Source organism: Aplidium turbinatum, chromosome 3 (assembly GCF_918807975.1).
Source record: "Aplidium turbinatum chromosome 3, kaAplTurb1.1, whole genome shotgun sequence".
Classification (NCBI taxonomy): Eukaryota; Metazoa; Chordata; class Ascidiacea; order Aplousobranchia; family Polyclinidae; genus Aplidium; species Aplidium turbinatum.
Window position 1 is genome coordinate 7,351,330 of NC_137474.1, and position 16,130 is coordinate 7,367,459.

The following is a 16,130-nucleotide window of genomic DNA, read 5'->3' on the forward strand; positions in this document are numbered from 1 at the left end:
GACCTATAGTAAGTAAACTTAAATTCCAAAGTCATCTTGATCTTATTGACTTTCAAGATCACACAAAAAAGTGATCTTCCAGATCACGCCCATCTCTGACTATACATACTGTAGTTTTTGTTTATCAAGTCTGTTTTCTATAATTTTTTTTTTTTGTAGTTTAGTTGTGTTGCTCTGGAGAATTTGGCAACTCTGGTTAGCGTCAGGGATACAAAATTTCTGTTGGGGAATGGGGATGGGGAGATTTCACTAAAAAGAGACATGTTGTCGTAGAGATAATGAGCTTTAAACAAGCGAAGATATTTCTAGACATACGGCAAGCTTTTAATCCAAGCTGTTTCAACTAACAAATCAATGAAAAAAAAGAGTAATTTTCTGGCTAAAGTTAGTTTTGCGTTGCATTTCATGACTTTGTGTTACTGCATTAGGCTGCAGTAAAGTACGGTACTGCCTAATGCAGTAACGATGCTTATCAGAATGCATCTTTTTTGATGACAGATTTTGTATGAGGATCGTAAAAACTTGGCTGCCTGGTTTTCAGAAAAATAAAGGAGTTTAGAGGCCTGTAATAATAGGCTATAATATTTGAAGTATGCGTTGGCCATTATAAAGGTAGTCAGGTTTAGTGATATAACAATACTTAACTAACTTTTGTCTATTCTTTATAAGAAGCCCGGATAAGAAATTTTATGAGTTGTAAAAAGTAACTTGTAGATTTGTAATGGCTGAAACTTCAAAGAATTCAAATGATTTGCATTCGAAGTATAATCGCACTTCCCAAGAAAAAACTGTGGGAAATATGAGGTATGGTATGATGACATTAAACACAGCTTTCTCTTGATTATATACCGGTATATGAGCAATTTCATAGAGATTTTATTGACAGCTTCTATTTAGTGTCACTTAAAATTAAGACACTCCAGACTGAAAAAAAGATACAAGAATGATCATGAGATTTGTATCACTTGTTCAAGTAGTGCTTTTCAGTCCAGAGTGTCGTTACAGTTATAATATAGTGCATAGTCAGATTTATTATTTATGAAAACATGCATTTTACCAATTTAAGACCCAAGGAATTCATTTTTGCACTTTAAATTATGCTAAGATGAACATTTCAAATGGTAATTTAGGTTTAAAGTTTTTCTTATTTTATTTTTGATACGCTAACTTTGGGGGAATATTTAAGAGCGTTAGGAAAAAGGTGCAAAAAAAATTTTTTTTTTTTTGAACAAAGCAATTGAAGTATAATACTTTTACTAAATTTGGTTGATGTAAGTTTTGCATAAACCAAAATATTCAACTTAGAAAATATCAACCCATATGATCAAAAACATGAATATAATTGAAACATAACTGATGCTTTGTCACAATATTCGTAGGGTTCCGCCATATTCTCGTGCGTTTCTTTATGAATTTTTGATGTGTCAAATTACCAATGTTTTATTAGTCAGCTGATATCACACAGCTAGTCTGATCAAAATTTTGTGACACTTGTGCCCTAAATGGTGTATTAACGTCTCACGCAGTGGTACACACTCAGTATGTGTGTGTACACAACACCAGAACACTATCTTACTATGTAATGCTACTAATATGACTCAAAATTACAAAGATTTTATGTCCATGATTGTATTATATGTAACACAGAAAATAAGATGTGCATGGTGCATAGATGTGAAAGTTGTCCTGGAAGAGAAGTTTTACACCAATTTTTAACAGAAAAGCTAGGAGGTGAATCTGAAGATGACATTGTTTAATGTTTATACACAATGGCAGTTCACTGATCGATCAACTCTAAAAACCTTAGTTTCTTCATCATCTTTCACAGACATTCTAACACAAGCAGTGGACAAGCTTACAGCACACTCTTTCATAGCTAAGTATCTGTCAGAACGCAAACAAACACTAAACTTTGAAAGCTGTACATTGCTATTTTGGATTTTGCAGAAAATTACAGGTTTGTTGTTCAAGATGAAGTGCAATCATTCCACTGAAATCAAAGTCAATCTCAATACATCCAGTGGCATTTCATTACAAGAATTCTGAAGATAAATTTGTCCAACAGTAGTATTAGTAGTAGTAGTCCAGTTTTAATCCGGTGATGTCCCCATTACCGAGGGTGGCTGGATCCAACAATCCATGTGTTTTATTTCAGATGATTTGTGCCATGATACAGCATGATTTGTCTACAAAGTTTTTCAACAAATTACAACTTTTGTACATCTTCAACTAAACGAAAAAATAAGGAAAATCGAATATTTTGCTGATGGATATGCAGCTCAGTACAAAAAACTACAAAAACCTGCTTAACCTCTGTTACGGTATCATAAAACTGATTTTTGAATGGATTGCTCCTAGACTTTTTTTGCCACCAGTCATGGTAAGTCTCCTTGTGATGGAATAGGAGGCACAGTGAAACGATTGGCCACTATGAGCAAGTTTTCAAAGACCTTACACAAACCAAATTCTCGATTTTGATGCATTAATGAAATTCTGTAAAGAGTATATACATAAAAGGCATACAGTTTTTTGACATTCAAAGCAATGAACTTCAAAGAATTCGACACAATAGAAAGGTATGTTCAAGGCTCCACTGTACATGGTACACAATCTTTTCATTATTTTGAACCAAAATCTTCTCACATATCTTATCACTTAGTGATGATAAAGAATTTACTAGAATACACAAATTCTTTGAAACTACTGCCTCTCTTTGACTATGTTGCATTCACATATGATTTATATTGATGGCTTGGCATGGTGCAAGAAGTTTTTAGGGACGAAGGAGATGTCAACATCAAGTTCAAGGCACCTCATGGACCATCTCAATATATCTATTGGCCGAGGGATGATTTCTGCTGTGTTCCTTCTGATCATATTTTATGTGTTGTTTTATCTCCTAGCCCTGTAACAATATCTGGACGCCACTATGTAATCAAAAAAGAAGACTTGAAGAAAATTGAACAAACCTTTAATGACCTTTTGTAGAATGTAGATACTTGTGTAGTGTGTACTGTGAAAACTGATTCTTAATTACCCAATCAGAAAATTGGCTTAATCAACCACTTAAAAAACTGCTATTGATGCATCCAACCTTAAAAGTTGATGAAGTGATTTGTGTTTGTGTTGTTTGTATTGAGATCTCTTACAATGTTTATGGTAGGGTACATATAAGTTTACTGAGTTTGTCATTCTGTTCTAGTTTAAGACAAAGGAATAAAATAAAGCAGAACTAAGGCAATAGGGATACACTGTCCTCAAATACACTTGCAAAAGATGTTCAAAGAGCATTTGATGTGCTCTAAGTCCTATGTTTTAACTTTATATATAGCCATTTCTTCATAACAATTTTAGTTAAATTACTGGTGTTTTTTAAGTTGATTATTTTGGTTTATGCAAAACTTACATCAACCAAATTTGGTAAAAGTATTATACTTCAATTGCTTTGTTCAAAGAAAAAAAAATTTTTTTTTGCACCTTTTTCCCAACGCTCCGAAATATTCCCCCAAAGTTAGCGTATCAAAACTAAAATAAGAAAAACTTTAAACCTAAATTACCATTTGAAATGTTCATCTTAGCATAATTTAAAGTGCAAAAATGAATTCCTTGGGTCTTAAATTGGTAAAGTGCATGTTTTCATTATGAAAATCGTTCAAGGTAAAGAGCTATTGCCAAAAAATGAAGGCGCGAAATGAAAAAATGGCTGTGCTCAGCTCCCAAAATCCTACTAGTGGCCGAAAATTCAAAGTGCTCTATCTCGGCCCCCAATGAAGATATCTCAAATTTTTTTTTTGCTATTGTCATCATTTTTTAGTATGTATAAAATATGTCAAAATAAGCAAAATCTGTGACTAGTGGTTACAAGAGGTGTTTGATTATAAATGGAATGCCCCCATAGAGTAATCTATGCTCTAACCCTAACCCTCGCTGATCGCAGTTTCTGCAAATATTTTTCCGCAGTTTCCGCTAACCCTAACCCTCGAGTTTGTTTGCGGAAACTCCGATCAGCGAGTTCGGCTTTGTGCTATTAAACTGCGATCAGCAACTTTGGCTTTTTTTAATTTTTTTCTCTCGATCTTTTCAGAGTACAAACTGAGGGTACGAACTGTTCAGGGTACGAACTAGGTTGCACCCATTTCTGATGAGGACACACGTACGTGTAGAAAACGTTTGGGATGTGTTGTCAAAGCTATTTACAAATTTAGACACAAAATTGTTGATAACCAAACTTGAAACATCTGTACTGTAGTGTATAACTGTATATGCTGCAATGAAGAAGCAAAACCATTGAGTACGGTAACATAAACATAGAAAACAAATACAAGCATAACTAAGAACTGAATATTTTAATAAAAACTTATAATACTTTGAACATATTCAGTCGCAAACCAACTCGATTCAACTGTTAAACTACACTAGCCCATACTAGTACAGACAACAATGCTATTCCTGCCTAGGTCATCTCCCAGTTAGTTTTAAAACTTAACAAAAACATTAGGTGCCATTTTTTGATTGAGACTTCACATAAAATATGTCACATTTTGTATTTATGGTTGTTTATGACAATATTTGGAGAACATTATAGATACAAGAAATACTGTTCAAATCTGTCTGCATTTTCAGTGTTGCAAACATAGCTTCTTAAAATTCACCATATGATTTCATGACTGGTACTGCTTCCATGCTGGCTCAAGGCAGGTTGGAAGAGAGTGATTGATTTGTGTAGAGAGTGATTGATTTGTGTCACTGTCATTAAGAGATTGTCTTTCCATTTTGTCTGGCCTCTGCCTTTCGACCAACCTGGCTTGGGTGACCCTTTCAGAAACAGGTGCTCTCATCAGTACAGCTCTAGAAGTCACTGAAACAGCCTCAAACACAACACTGAGCTCTACAGCTTTGACTACACTGGGTAAGCTAGGCTAGTTCAAAACCATGACTCATGAGGGCAGATAACCTTTGTTGATGCACAGTCTGTTTCAAGCAAAGATGGTGAGTGGTGACTGACTATAAACTATCACTAATTGAAGAAATTGTTTTTAGCCAGATTGATCCATATGGATTTGAAAGGACAGCTAATTTTGATTACAAAATGTATGAAGATTTTCAATCTGAGTATATATCAGTTTTGGCACGTCGCACAATGAGATGGGAAAAAGCCATGAAGAATGGTCTAAAACATAAAATAAAACCGGATAGAAAAAGTAAGTGCATGAGAACATCACAAATTTTGTGTAGAAGGTTCATCTCGAACTCAAATTTTAAAAAAATTGTCACTACAGTCAGTACAGTGGACTGATCAGACTTATACAAAATATTGAATTTTGCTTAATCAGAATTACTTTAAACACCAACAGAACAAAATAAACCGAAATTGCTGTTATTTTATCATTATAATAGTGAAAGGGCTGGAACCACTTATTTACGTGTACATGAATGGCCATTGCTTATGAAACTATGCAATGTGCATATCGTATTCACATTATAATAACTATTTAAATAAACTTAAACTTCTTACGTTTAATTGCAGCTAAACGTTTTTGTCGAAAAGGAATACCAGAAAGCTACAGACCTAAAGTAAGACATTTCAATGAGCAAGAAAGTGGTTGCAGTGTATAAAACACAAGATATATTTTTCACTTGTTTACAAAAAAAAGTATTTGTTTTACAAACTACTTAAAATTTTGTAATGAATATTTATGGTTATATTTTATTTTGATTAGAGAAGTACCGATATATCGGTATCGGTGATATCGGCCATTTTTTGAGTATCGGTATCGGCAAAATTTGGCCGATACTAAACACGTAAAAAAAGGCGTTTGCTGCGGATTTTCTACAAAAGCAAAGATATAATTTTTTTAAAGTAGTAACTAACGTCACATTGATGTAGAAAAATAACAACCTGTTCAAATTTTTGATACGTCGCACTCCCATGACTTCTTGTGCGCACGTTTTAACATTGGTTCCTTGCAGTGATTCTTTCACTTAAACAAAACGTTTTGTTTCAGCAGTTTTGCGTTGTTCGATTCTTAAGTTGTGTAAGGAGACTCAATTTCTCCAATATTTATCATTTGTGTTTCTTTTTTACTCTCAGCAGAATAGGCCTAACTTGTAACAGTTTTTCATCCATGCAACGTCATGAATTAAATTATATCTCAAATTGGCATAATGACGTGACATCATTTAAACGTAACAGAAATAGCAACAGCAAGTATCACTATAGATAAAAAACACAAAAATGTGACGCAAATCGGCATCATCAAAAGACGTAGATGTTTTCTTTGACTTGTCAGCAGCAAGTGGTGATAACTGTGGCTGTGGGAGTTCGTTGCGCAATGTGCAGCCTACTTACTCTGACATTGTTTAAGCTTGATGAGTTTATTACAACAAAAGGTGGAAATTAAATCACAAACTGATAGAACCAGCTCACTAAAAACAACCAAGCTACATGGGTTTTTTAAGCGTTTAGCAACGTAAAAACGATGCAAAATTATACATTTTTGGTACCTGGGTAGTCTTGACCTGGCAAAAGCTTCTCAACCAAACGACAAGCGCCCTTAGAGGTAGGAACTTTAACATACTGATATCCAGTGATGTACGCGCATACAAAAAATATTGACGCCGTCAGCGTAAACGCAAACGTTCCAAAAAACATACGCCGTATGCGTCAACGTAACTTGTAAAAAAAGTTGGCGGCGTCAGCGCATACACTAGCGTAAACTAATTTTGTTTGCTAGGTGCCAAACATTGTCACGGTATAAACCACTCGAAACAAACAAGTTATATTTTGAATTTACACGAAGAAACACAAGCATCTGAAAGTGTTCATCTGACATTTTGCTGTGTTTTGGTTCCAATATGTCTTTGCCCATTGAAAACATTCTTTCAACTGCAGCTCTGGAAGGTATTGGCGTGTTGTATCAAAAAAAAGACATTAAAAAGTATGCGTTGACGCTATGCGCTAAAAAACCGCGAAAACTTTACGGCGTAGCCTCAAGCGCAAACTATACAAAAAATGTGGCCGCAAGCGTTAGCGTAAACAAAAAGTCTACGCCGCAGGTCTGCGGCGTAGAATTTGCGGCGTATACGTACATCTCTGCTGATATCCAATTGAACGAACCATCAGATGTTAGGTTGTCCGTCCAATTGTGACCATTTCAGCATTCAGCCAGAGAGTTGATTATTACTTTAAATTTTTTTTGGTAATTACACAACAAACAAGAGCAATAGCAGTAGTGGGAAGTTGCATTTTTCTTTTGTTCCGAGAAACGCAACCTTGATGACGTCATGAACAGCGAAGCTTCTGATTGGTTGAGGGTTCGTGGTTCAATGGGATATCAGTATGTTAAAGTGCCTATCGCCCTTAGGTTGCACATTACTTGTCGAATAGTTTTTGTACGACTACACAAATGACTTGGTTTACATTTTACATCTTATTATCAATTATGATAGCCTATTTGGAGAGTTTGCGCAAACCCTTCATTAATTTTTCAGAAACCCCAATTATGATGTAATGTTTCTTCCCTTATACCCCAGTCCTCAATCACGGTGGCCTTTCATTACTAAAACCTACTATTATGACCCAACATTGAGTTGGGATTGGATTCTTGAATCTTCAAGTGCCAAGGACTTCCAAATCCGTCCATTGTCACTCATAATGACGTAATATTGCCACTTTAGCACCTAATTTTGCCCATTTGAAGTTCCCCTTGCTGCTCTATAAATTTCCAAAGTTGGTTGGTTTTGTGGCATATTTTGTTATTTATTGATTGTAAGCGTCAAACTTGAACACAACTAATTTTGAATTTTGGGGATTTTTTGGTTTTAGACTAATTTGTCACTGTGTCAGTCGCGGTGGTGCCACGGCTTGTGTTTTAGCACAAGATCTTGTGGTTTTACTTTTGATCTTGTGCTTTAAGTTTTACCTTATTTGCATAAAACTTATTTGCATAAAACATAAAACTTATTTGCATAAAATGAATTGGCATATTATGCCAATTCAAAGCTTTTTTTAATAGTTTTTATGCAAATAAGGTAAAGCTTAGCATTTGATATAATTACTTGCAAATACCAAAATTGCTTCTTTTTGTAACACTAAAGTATCGGCCAAAATATCGATATCAGCCTAAAAAAGTGATATCGGTATCGGCCAAAATATTGGTATCGGTACATCGTACATTTCTAATTTTGATGTATATATTGGCTGTGTTTTCAAATTTATTAGTGAAAATATGAAGACTGTTTTTCGAAAAAAAGTGTCTTTGTTTCATAATGTTTGCTTAGTGTTCTTCCATTCTGTTTTGGTATTTGCTTGACATAGCCTCAAACACAAGTTCACTGATGTAGAAGCGAATGCCAGATGCTCTGTTCAGCAAGCACATGCTGTTTTTTACATTGCTTTTATGTTGCCAGCCAATAAAATATTACCTTAGTGACATTGAAACTATATAAAAACCACAACCGGCATTCTCTGGGAGGTTAATGAGCTGGTTGCTTTTGATGGATTATATTGTTATTGGCAAAATTCAACAACGTTTTATTTATTTTATGTTTATTCTTGTTTAGGCTTGGATGGACATCAGCGGTGCTCGGAAGAAAATGGAGAGAAATTCTGGGCATTATCAAAACTTATTGTCGAAACCAAATCAAGGTCATTGTTTTGCAAATTTCTAATTCAGTTGCACTGTTATACAATTTCTCCCACTTTTGAACTACGGTACATATCTGTAATGTGATCAAATTCATGATCACATATATATATGTTTTGATTTATGAACATATGGCATTGTTTTAAAGTGAAAACGTGTGCAGTCCCTAATGGTGTAGTGGTTTGCAAAAGATGATGTTTGGGTAATTACTTCAAGTTGTCACCGTTACAAGTTTAATGAAAGGCCAGAACAGTGTCAGAAAACTGTTTTCATATCACAGATGCTGAGGTTGAAGCAACGCTTCAAGAGACAATTCAAACTGACCTCGATCGGACCTTTCCTGACAATATTCACTTTCAAAATCAGCCTGAGAAAAAATCAAATCTTAGAAATGTACTTGTCGCGTACGGGAGACATAACCCTTCGGTCTGCTACTGTCAAGTAAGTGCACTGCATCGGCGCTCATTGACAATCGACCGTTCTTTGTTGTGATTTCATGGTTAGTGTGACCGGCATATGTGACCTCTCAGCTTTGTAATCATACAAAGCATAGTTACTCCAGTTTGCAAGCATATTAGAGCTGAACATGCGTACAATTTTATTTTCAAAGTATCGGTGCGGATTTTTTTGTGATTATTGTTTTCTTAGCTAGCATTAATTTTTATCATGCAGGGCATGAACTACATTGCTGCATTATTGTTACTTGTTGTGAAAGAAGAAGAATGTTGCTTTTGGTTAATGATCGCTCTGCTTGATGAAATACTTCCTTCCTACTATTCCACCACCATGGCAGCTCTACGAGCGGAAATTGGTGTACTCACTGATCTCGTCAGGTGTGGTGCAATTTTTATTGCATTAGAAATATTCAAAACAGCGGTCTGCAAAATCAGTTGCTGTTTCTTGTTTGCATGTAAGACAATTGCATCCATTTTAAACCCAACTCTGGTATCATAATCCAATCCAAGACATATTTGAGAATCCTTCCTTTTTTAACTTGCAGCTTTATTTTGATCCATTTATCTTTACTTATTTCAAATTATACAGTGACGTATATGAACAATTTTCGTTCAAAATCATGCCTTTTAAGAGAAGCTTTATTAGTAAATTGTCAGGTGCAAAATAGTTACGTCTATAGTTTTGTTTTCATGTTTAAAGCATTCTCGATAGTAGATTTTACATGTTTAACATATACCAGTGTGGCGTTTGTGAAGGTCATCTGCCAGCGATGGTATAACTTATGACTGTAATCATGACGATTATTTCCCTCATCATTGCACATGATCAGGGAATTGTGTCCTGACAGCTCGTGACAAGCCGTTATTACCACAGCGAACCCGTAGTATTAGGTTGAGTCAGATCGCTCTATGTACACTTATGAAATAAGGATTGATGATACTACTACTAAAAGCGAAACTCAATCCATTACCAGTACATGGCAGTTACTATTGAGCTTGTCGTTATCGTCATTATGATGTGTTGTAGAAAAAAGTACCCACTTGTACAAGAAAAGTTTGACAACACTGGAACTTCGTGGAAGTTGATTGCTTCAAAATGGTTTATCTGCCTGTTTATTGACGTATTACCAACCGAAGTAAGTGATGCCAGATGCTATTTCAATTGCCGAGTAGTTTTAGAAGAATGTTTTTTCTTCGTTTTAGGTGCGGCACTAACTGCTGATAGTGATACTGTACTACTATTGTTAAAGTTAAGCATCAGCTCTTTTATCCATATTTGGTGTTGATTATTTTGCATACTGATGTGTTATGTCAGCCTTTTAAAATTATAAAGCACTGACTTGTATTATAAACTAGTTTCATAATTACAGTGCTGTTTCTTCATTACAAGCCAGTCATGCCGCTGCTGGCAGATGGCCTCCGCATATCTTTCCACATCATTCTGTCTTTCGCTGTTCTCATCCAGGTGATGTCAATCTTTTCTTCAATGTTATCCCGCCATCTTTTTTTCGGTCTTCCTCTGACTCTTTTTGTATATCTTGGTGTCTGTCACATTGTCACAATCAATAGGTATAGCTAGGGTTGCCATACCGTCCTTATTTCTAAGATTTGTCTTCACTTTGAAGGGCCATGTCGTAGACAATTTTTTGTCCTTATTTCTGATTTGAGTCCTCATTTTTTCTTATTTTCAACAACTACAAAAATGTTATCTTGTTTGTTCAAAAACGTTGATTTCAGTCCGTATGAAAATTTAATATTTTGTTTGTCTTTATTTTGGGGTCTATATGGATGGCAGCCCTGGGTAGGCTATAGCCCACGCGGTAGGCTACATTATGTGTTGACCAAGCGTACTGTTTTAATTGTATAATTCTTACAAAATGTTATTATCGGTTACTGTCCTATAGCGACCTTTGATTGCAAAATCGTTATTATGAAATGTACTTCTAGAAGACTCTGCATACAAGACTAGAAGGTTCCCCTTGGAACTTAATTGAGCAATTTGTCAGGCAGTATGACGTCACAATGATGTTTACTGGTAGTAAAGCTTAACCAGAGCAATGAGTTTTTATGACGTATCATTATCGTACTTTCGCAAAGTTACTGGTCAAAACAAACCGGCTATAAATATTGGCGTAATTATTACTAGCCTATTGAGATTGAGAATTGAATTTGAGTAGATGAGAGTTGGTGCTATTAGAAGGTGTGATCGAGATTAGAGTTGTATGGGAAGCTGTGAATGAAGCACGTTGAGGTCGATTGTAAGAGTTACAGGTGTTGGAATGTTTTGCTGTTTACTGTTATTTTGATTATTTGTTGGAAGTGCTGAACCATTCGAGTCCTTCAAGAATTTTCATTTATCATCTCACAAGTAGAACTATTTCACCATTTATTTGACTGTTTTACGTTTGATATCTCAATAAACTACGTCATTAATCTTTCCCAAATCTCTTTCCTGGTAAGAGATAGAAAGAACCGTGACAGTGTCCAATCTGTGATTATTTTGGCCCATCTGTTGTCTGTCCTTCTTGTTACATGTCCCGCCGCATTGCCTCTTCAGATTTGTTGCTGTTTCAATGACATCTTTGAATGTGTTTTGTTTCTGTTAACTTCATTTCTAATCTTGTCTTTTCTATTTGTGTTTAATTATAAGCTGTTTGCTGTTTACACTATTATTAGTTCTTCGTTTTTAACAGTTAATAACGTTATTTCGCATGTGGTATTTCCTTTTACATGCAACTGTTTGGCGGAATTTAAACCGTAATTTGGTACCGAAGGCTTGTAATTTTTGCTAAATTTTTCAAAAACTCAAAATACAGTTTGTCTTAAGTTAAACTTTTTTTTTCAGACTGTTCTCCGTATTTGGGACTGTTTGTTTTTTGAAGGCTCCAAGATTTTGTTTAGAGTTGCACTGACCATTATCCACGAAAAGGCAGAGGCTGTAGCGTCTTGTGGGGCCATGTACGACATGGTTGAACTTTTTAAGAAAGTTCCAACGGATAAATATGTCTTGGAGTGCCATGAGTTTCTACAGGTATGTTGTTGGTTATTACCAATTCGACATCATTGAGTTTTTATGATTCTAATACAGTATTATTTCTAAAAAAAAAATTATTGTTCTTCATCTAATGCCATGGGAGCTTAGCAAAGGCATCTGATGAAGTTTTTGTGCAACATTTCATGACTCTAATTTGTCTATGCAGAACTGCTTCACATTGCCCAACCCACTGCCAAGTAGTGAAATAGCACAGCTGCGAGAACGAAATATGGGGTTTGTCGCAGAAGAGGATGAAGCTTACAGAAAAGCGAAGGCTGCCAGAAAGTGATCACGGATATTCTTTATCTCCAAAAAAAAAAACTCCCATACCATCTTTGAAGTTTTACGTTTTTTCGTTACTTTGTCTAGTGTTTCAATGAGATTTTATAAATTATGTTTAATTTACCGTTCTATTTGTTGTTCTTTAATTAATTATTTCATATTTTACTCAAATTTGCATTATGTAACCTGAAGAAGGTGCTTGCATGCGGAGGATGTGTTTTTCGTATCTTATGTTTTCTTTAACTTTTTAGAAGAAAGCAGCATTAATTTAACTCAAATGTGCAAAATGTAATGTTTTAATTGAAGTATATTTTCACATATTTGCTTCATATAAGTAAATATTGTTGTGGTGGCTATCGGCAAGATATAAGATACCACTTGAAATCAGGTTACCATCGTTGGCCACCACAAGAACGACTTGCTTCACTCAGTGTTTTTTTCTTTAATTTTAAACGAGTTTCATGAAGGCATTGATTTCCAAACAGTATCAAAAATTCATACATTTAAGAGTTTCATGCCCATTTTTCACTGTAAGAAGTTTAGGGGTCTTTAACCAAAAAAGAATCATTGACTCACACGTTTAGATAAGTCTTATTTTAAAAGTTTCAATTTTTTTGTGTTCCGACAATTTGCATGCTTGTCATACTTTGGATATATTTTTGATTATATTGTACACATCATCTTCAACCCAGCAAAGCTTCAACGAAACACGCGAGATTAGAATTTGGATTCATTGGAGATTCGTTCATGATCCAATTAATTTCTTTTTTTGCCACTTTTTCCTCACATAGTGGTCCTGACAGCCCCCCTAAGGGCGTCCTAGAATATTTGAAAAGTCGGATTGGTAAAGCTGAGTTTTTTTAGACATAGGAATTTTTTTCAGTCGTATCTGAGCGGATTTTCTTCCTCAAATAAAATACTTGCACAATGGTGATTTAAAATTTTAAACTATATAAAGCGCAATCAACGACAGAGCTTTGTTGCCAGTCAACACTTTCCCACTTTGATTCATCATACTCAAACGAAACCGATAGTTTTTCAAGTACTGTGTCGAATTTTTGGAAACTGAACTCTGTTTTTTTACTTTGTTTATTTTTTTTGCTTTTCTTTCCCATTTTCAACATCTGTTATACTGCACCTTGTTCGTCACCTCTCACTGGTTTTACGAAACATGACCGTGAGATTTTGCATCGGGATGTTCAACAGACCAACAGTTTCAACGAAAAAGAGGAATCAGTTGTTGTATTTGAGTGGAGTTTTTTCACATTATTTAGCACTATGCAAAAAAAGCTTTAAAGCAAAGTTTACAATTACATTAGTACATAATTACCCAAATATCACCTCTTAGAAAAGTTTAAAATCACATTAGTACATAAATACCCAAATATCACCTCTTAGAAAAGTTTAAAATCACATTAGTACATAATTACCCAAATATCACCTTTTAGAAAAGTTTACAATTACATTAATACAAAATTACCCAAATATCACCTCTTAGAAAAGTTTACAATTACATTAATACATAATTACCCAAATATCACCTCTTAGAAAAGTTTACAATTACATTAATACAAAATTACCCAAATATCACCTCTTAGAAAAGTTTACAATTACATTAATACATAATTACCCAAATATCACCTCTTAGAAAAGTTTACAAATACATTAATACAAAATTACCCAAATATCACCTCTTAGAAAAGTTTACAATTACATTAATACATAATTACCCAAATATCACCACTTAGAAAAGTTTACAATTACATTAATACATAATTACCCAAATATCACCACTTAGAAAAGTTTACAATTACATTAATACATAATTACCCAAATATCACCACTTAGAAAAGTTTACAATTACATTAATACAAAATTACCCAAATATCACCACTTTGAAAAGTTTACAATTACATTAATACAAAATTACCCAAATATCACCACTTAGAAAATTCTTATACGGGTTAAGTTGAGCTGTGCATGAACACCCTTACCTGCCGACATTATCACAACATTTTGTTGCTGAAATGTGGGAAATTGAAAAGAGAGCTAGCATGTATTGCACTTCATTAAATTTGGTTTACTAGCACTCTGTACTGTGTGTTTACGACTATCTTACTTGAATTTGAACTGTGATGTTTTTAATCAACAGCGAACTACATGCCGCTGTAGTTTAATCATACAATTAATTTTATTTGCAATATCAGCTTGTGGAACTTGTTCGTGGTTTCGAAGTTTTTGACTCTCAGTTGACATTACATTGTAATGTCTTAAAAAGTTGCAAGCTTTTAGTGGTTCATGTAAAAGTATTGTTTTGCATTTTATTGTTTAGTTCAATGACGTTCAATTAAAAATGATTGTTTGGCCATCATTGCTTCTTTCATTTGTTCCGCTTCACAGTCACGTTCGTTTCATTTGAAACCGGGCATTACTATAGAAGAATGTTTTTAAACTGTCGCAGGTTTCTTTATCACTTTAGTACGTTCATAATAACAGAGCATTATGAATGTACACTAGTCCCAACTAGCGAAAAACTACCATTGTTTCAACGTTGATTCTACATAGAATAGCAATTTTTGCTAGCTGAGACGGGTCTACAATATCTTGCCAGCAGATTGACTGTCATTGGTTGTTACGAGATGTCGCGTAATTTTTCTTTGGTTGTCAATAAAACTAATTTGTATATCCACTATGCAACCCAACAGTCGTCTGTTCGATGCCCGCCGACAGTGCACACCCGTTTTAACAAAAATGTTATCAATCTTTTTGGAGAACAGAAAGGCGAACTTCATCCTCAAGCTAATAGGCTAGGGTAGCAACACACGATACGAAAATAACTACATCAAGAAAGTAGTCTATCTCAGTAAGCAAACAATTTTGAGCAACGTTTAGCCAGTCAGCTGAAAGTTTAATAATTAAGTTGTGATAGGCCTAACGTGCTCTCAAAATTTTTTTTTTTTTAAACTCATTGGTTACCGTACTTCACTTGTTAAAGGCATACTAAATGAAAATTTCAAACCGGAATTAAGCATTAAAATGAATATACTGAACATTCAAGAATACATTTCAAAAACAATTACCGAAAAAAAAATGTTTTCAATGGCGCTGGCAAAGTCCAGTGTTTCATTTATTTTCATTTTTTTCAAAATGACCAAAACGTGCAAACACTGCTCGAGAATACGCAATAAACGACAGCAATAACAAAAGCCACGTTACCACATCTGATGTTTTGAGCAAACTGTCTGCTGTTTTGATGTTGAAATGTGCTGTTTTGATGTACATACATACATAGCCTACAGTCAAATCGCCCGCAGTAACAATTATTGCGTGATCGGTTGATTGCTAGTCTTTTGTTACGTAGACTGTACAGTCGCACGCTTCGTTGCTCAGGCCCAATCTCTCATTGAAAGCTCTGACAAAAGCACGCGCACAATGGTGGTCAGACCGCAATGGGGCAAAATTTTATTGAAAATTGTTTTATGGTAGCATGTTAACCACAAAGAACGTGGAAAATCGCCAAGTCAGGTTTTTCCTTTACTATCCCTTTAAGTACGTTGCTACATTTTCTAACACTTTCAACCAAAGTGACTCTGAGATAGGCAATTTCCGGCACGCATTTCAGTTCTGGCCAATGTTTTCATACTTGAGTAGCCTATCCTCATTTTATGCCACACACAATTGAACTTCCGCTTCTGGCTTTTATTGTCTGTGAAC

The 16,130-nt window shown here is 34.8% G+C and overlaps 1 protein-coding gene across 1 annotated transcript; it reads left to right on the plus strand.

Annotated features, from left to right (window-relative positions):
* The first annotated feature begins 678 nt into the window (after window positions 1–678).
* Window positions 679–14,785, plus strand: LOC145767329 (growth hormone-regulated TBC protein 1-like). Its single transcript, XM_082579131.1, has 9 exons — window positions 679–804; window positions 5,041–5,201; window positions 5,528–5,574; window positions 8,563–8,647; window positions 8,926–9,086; window positions 9,318–9,478; window positions 10,128–10,236; window positions 11,946–12,131; window positions 12,301–14,785. The coding sequence occupies exons 1-9, from the start codon at window positions 722–724 to the stop codon at window positions 12,421–12,423; spliced, it is 1,116 nt and encodes a 371-aa protein (XP_082435257.1). The 5' UTR covers window positions 679–721; the 3' UTR covers window positions 12,424–14,785.
* Window positions 14,786–16,130: the final 1,345 nt, after the last annotated feature.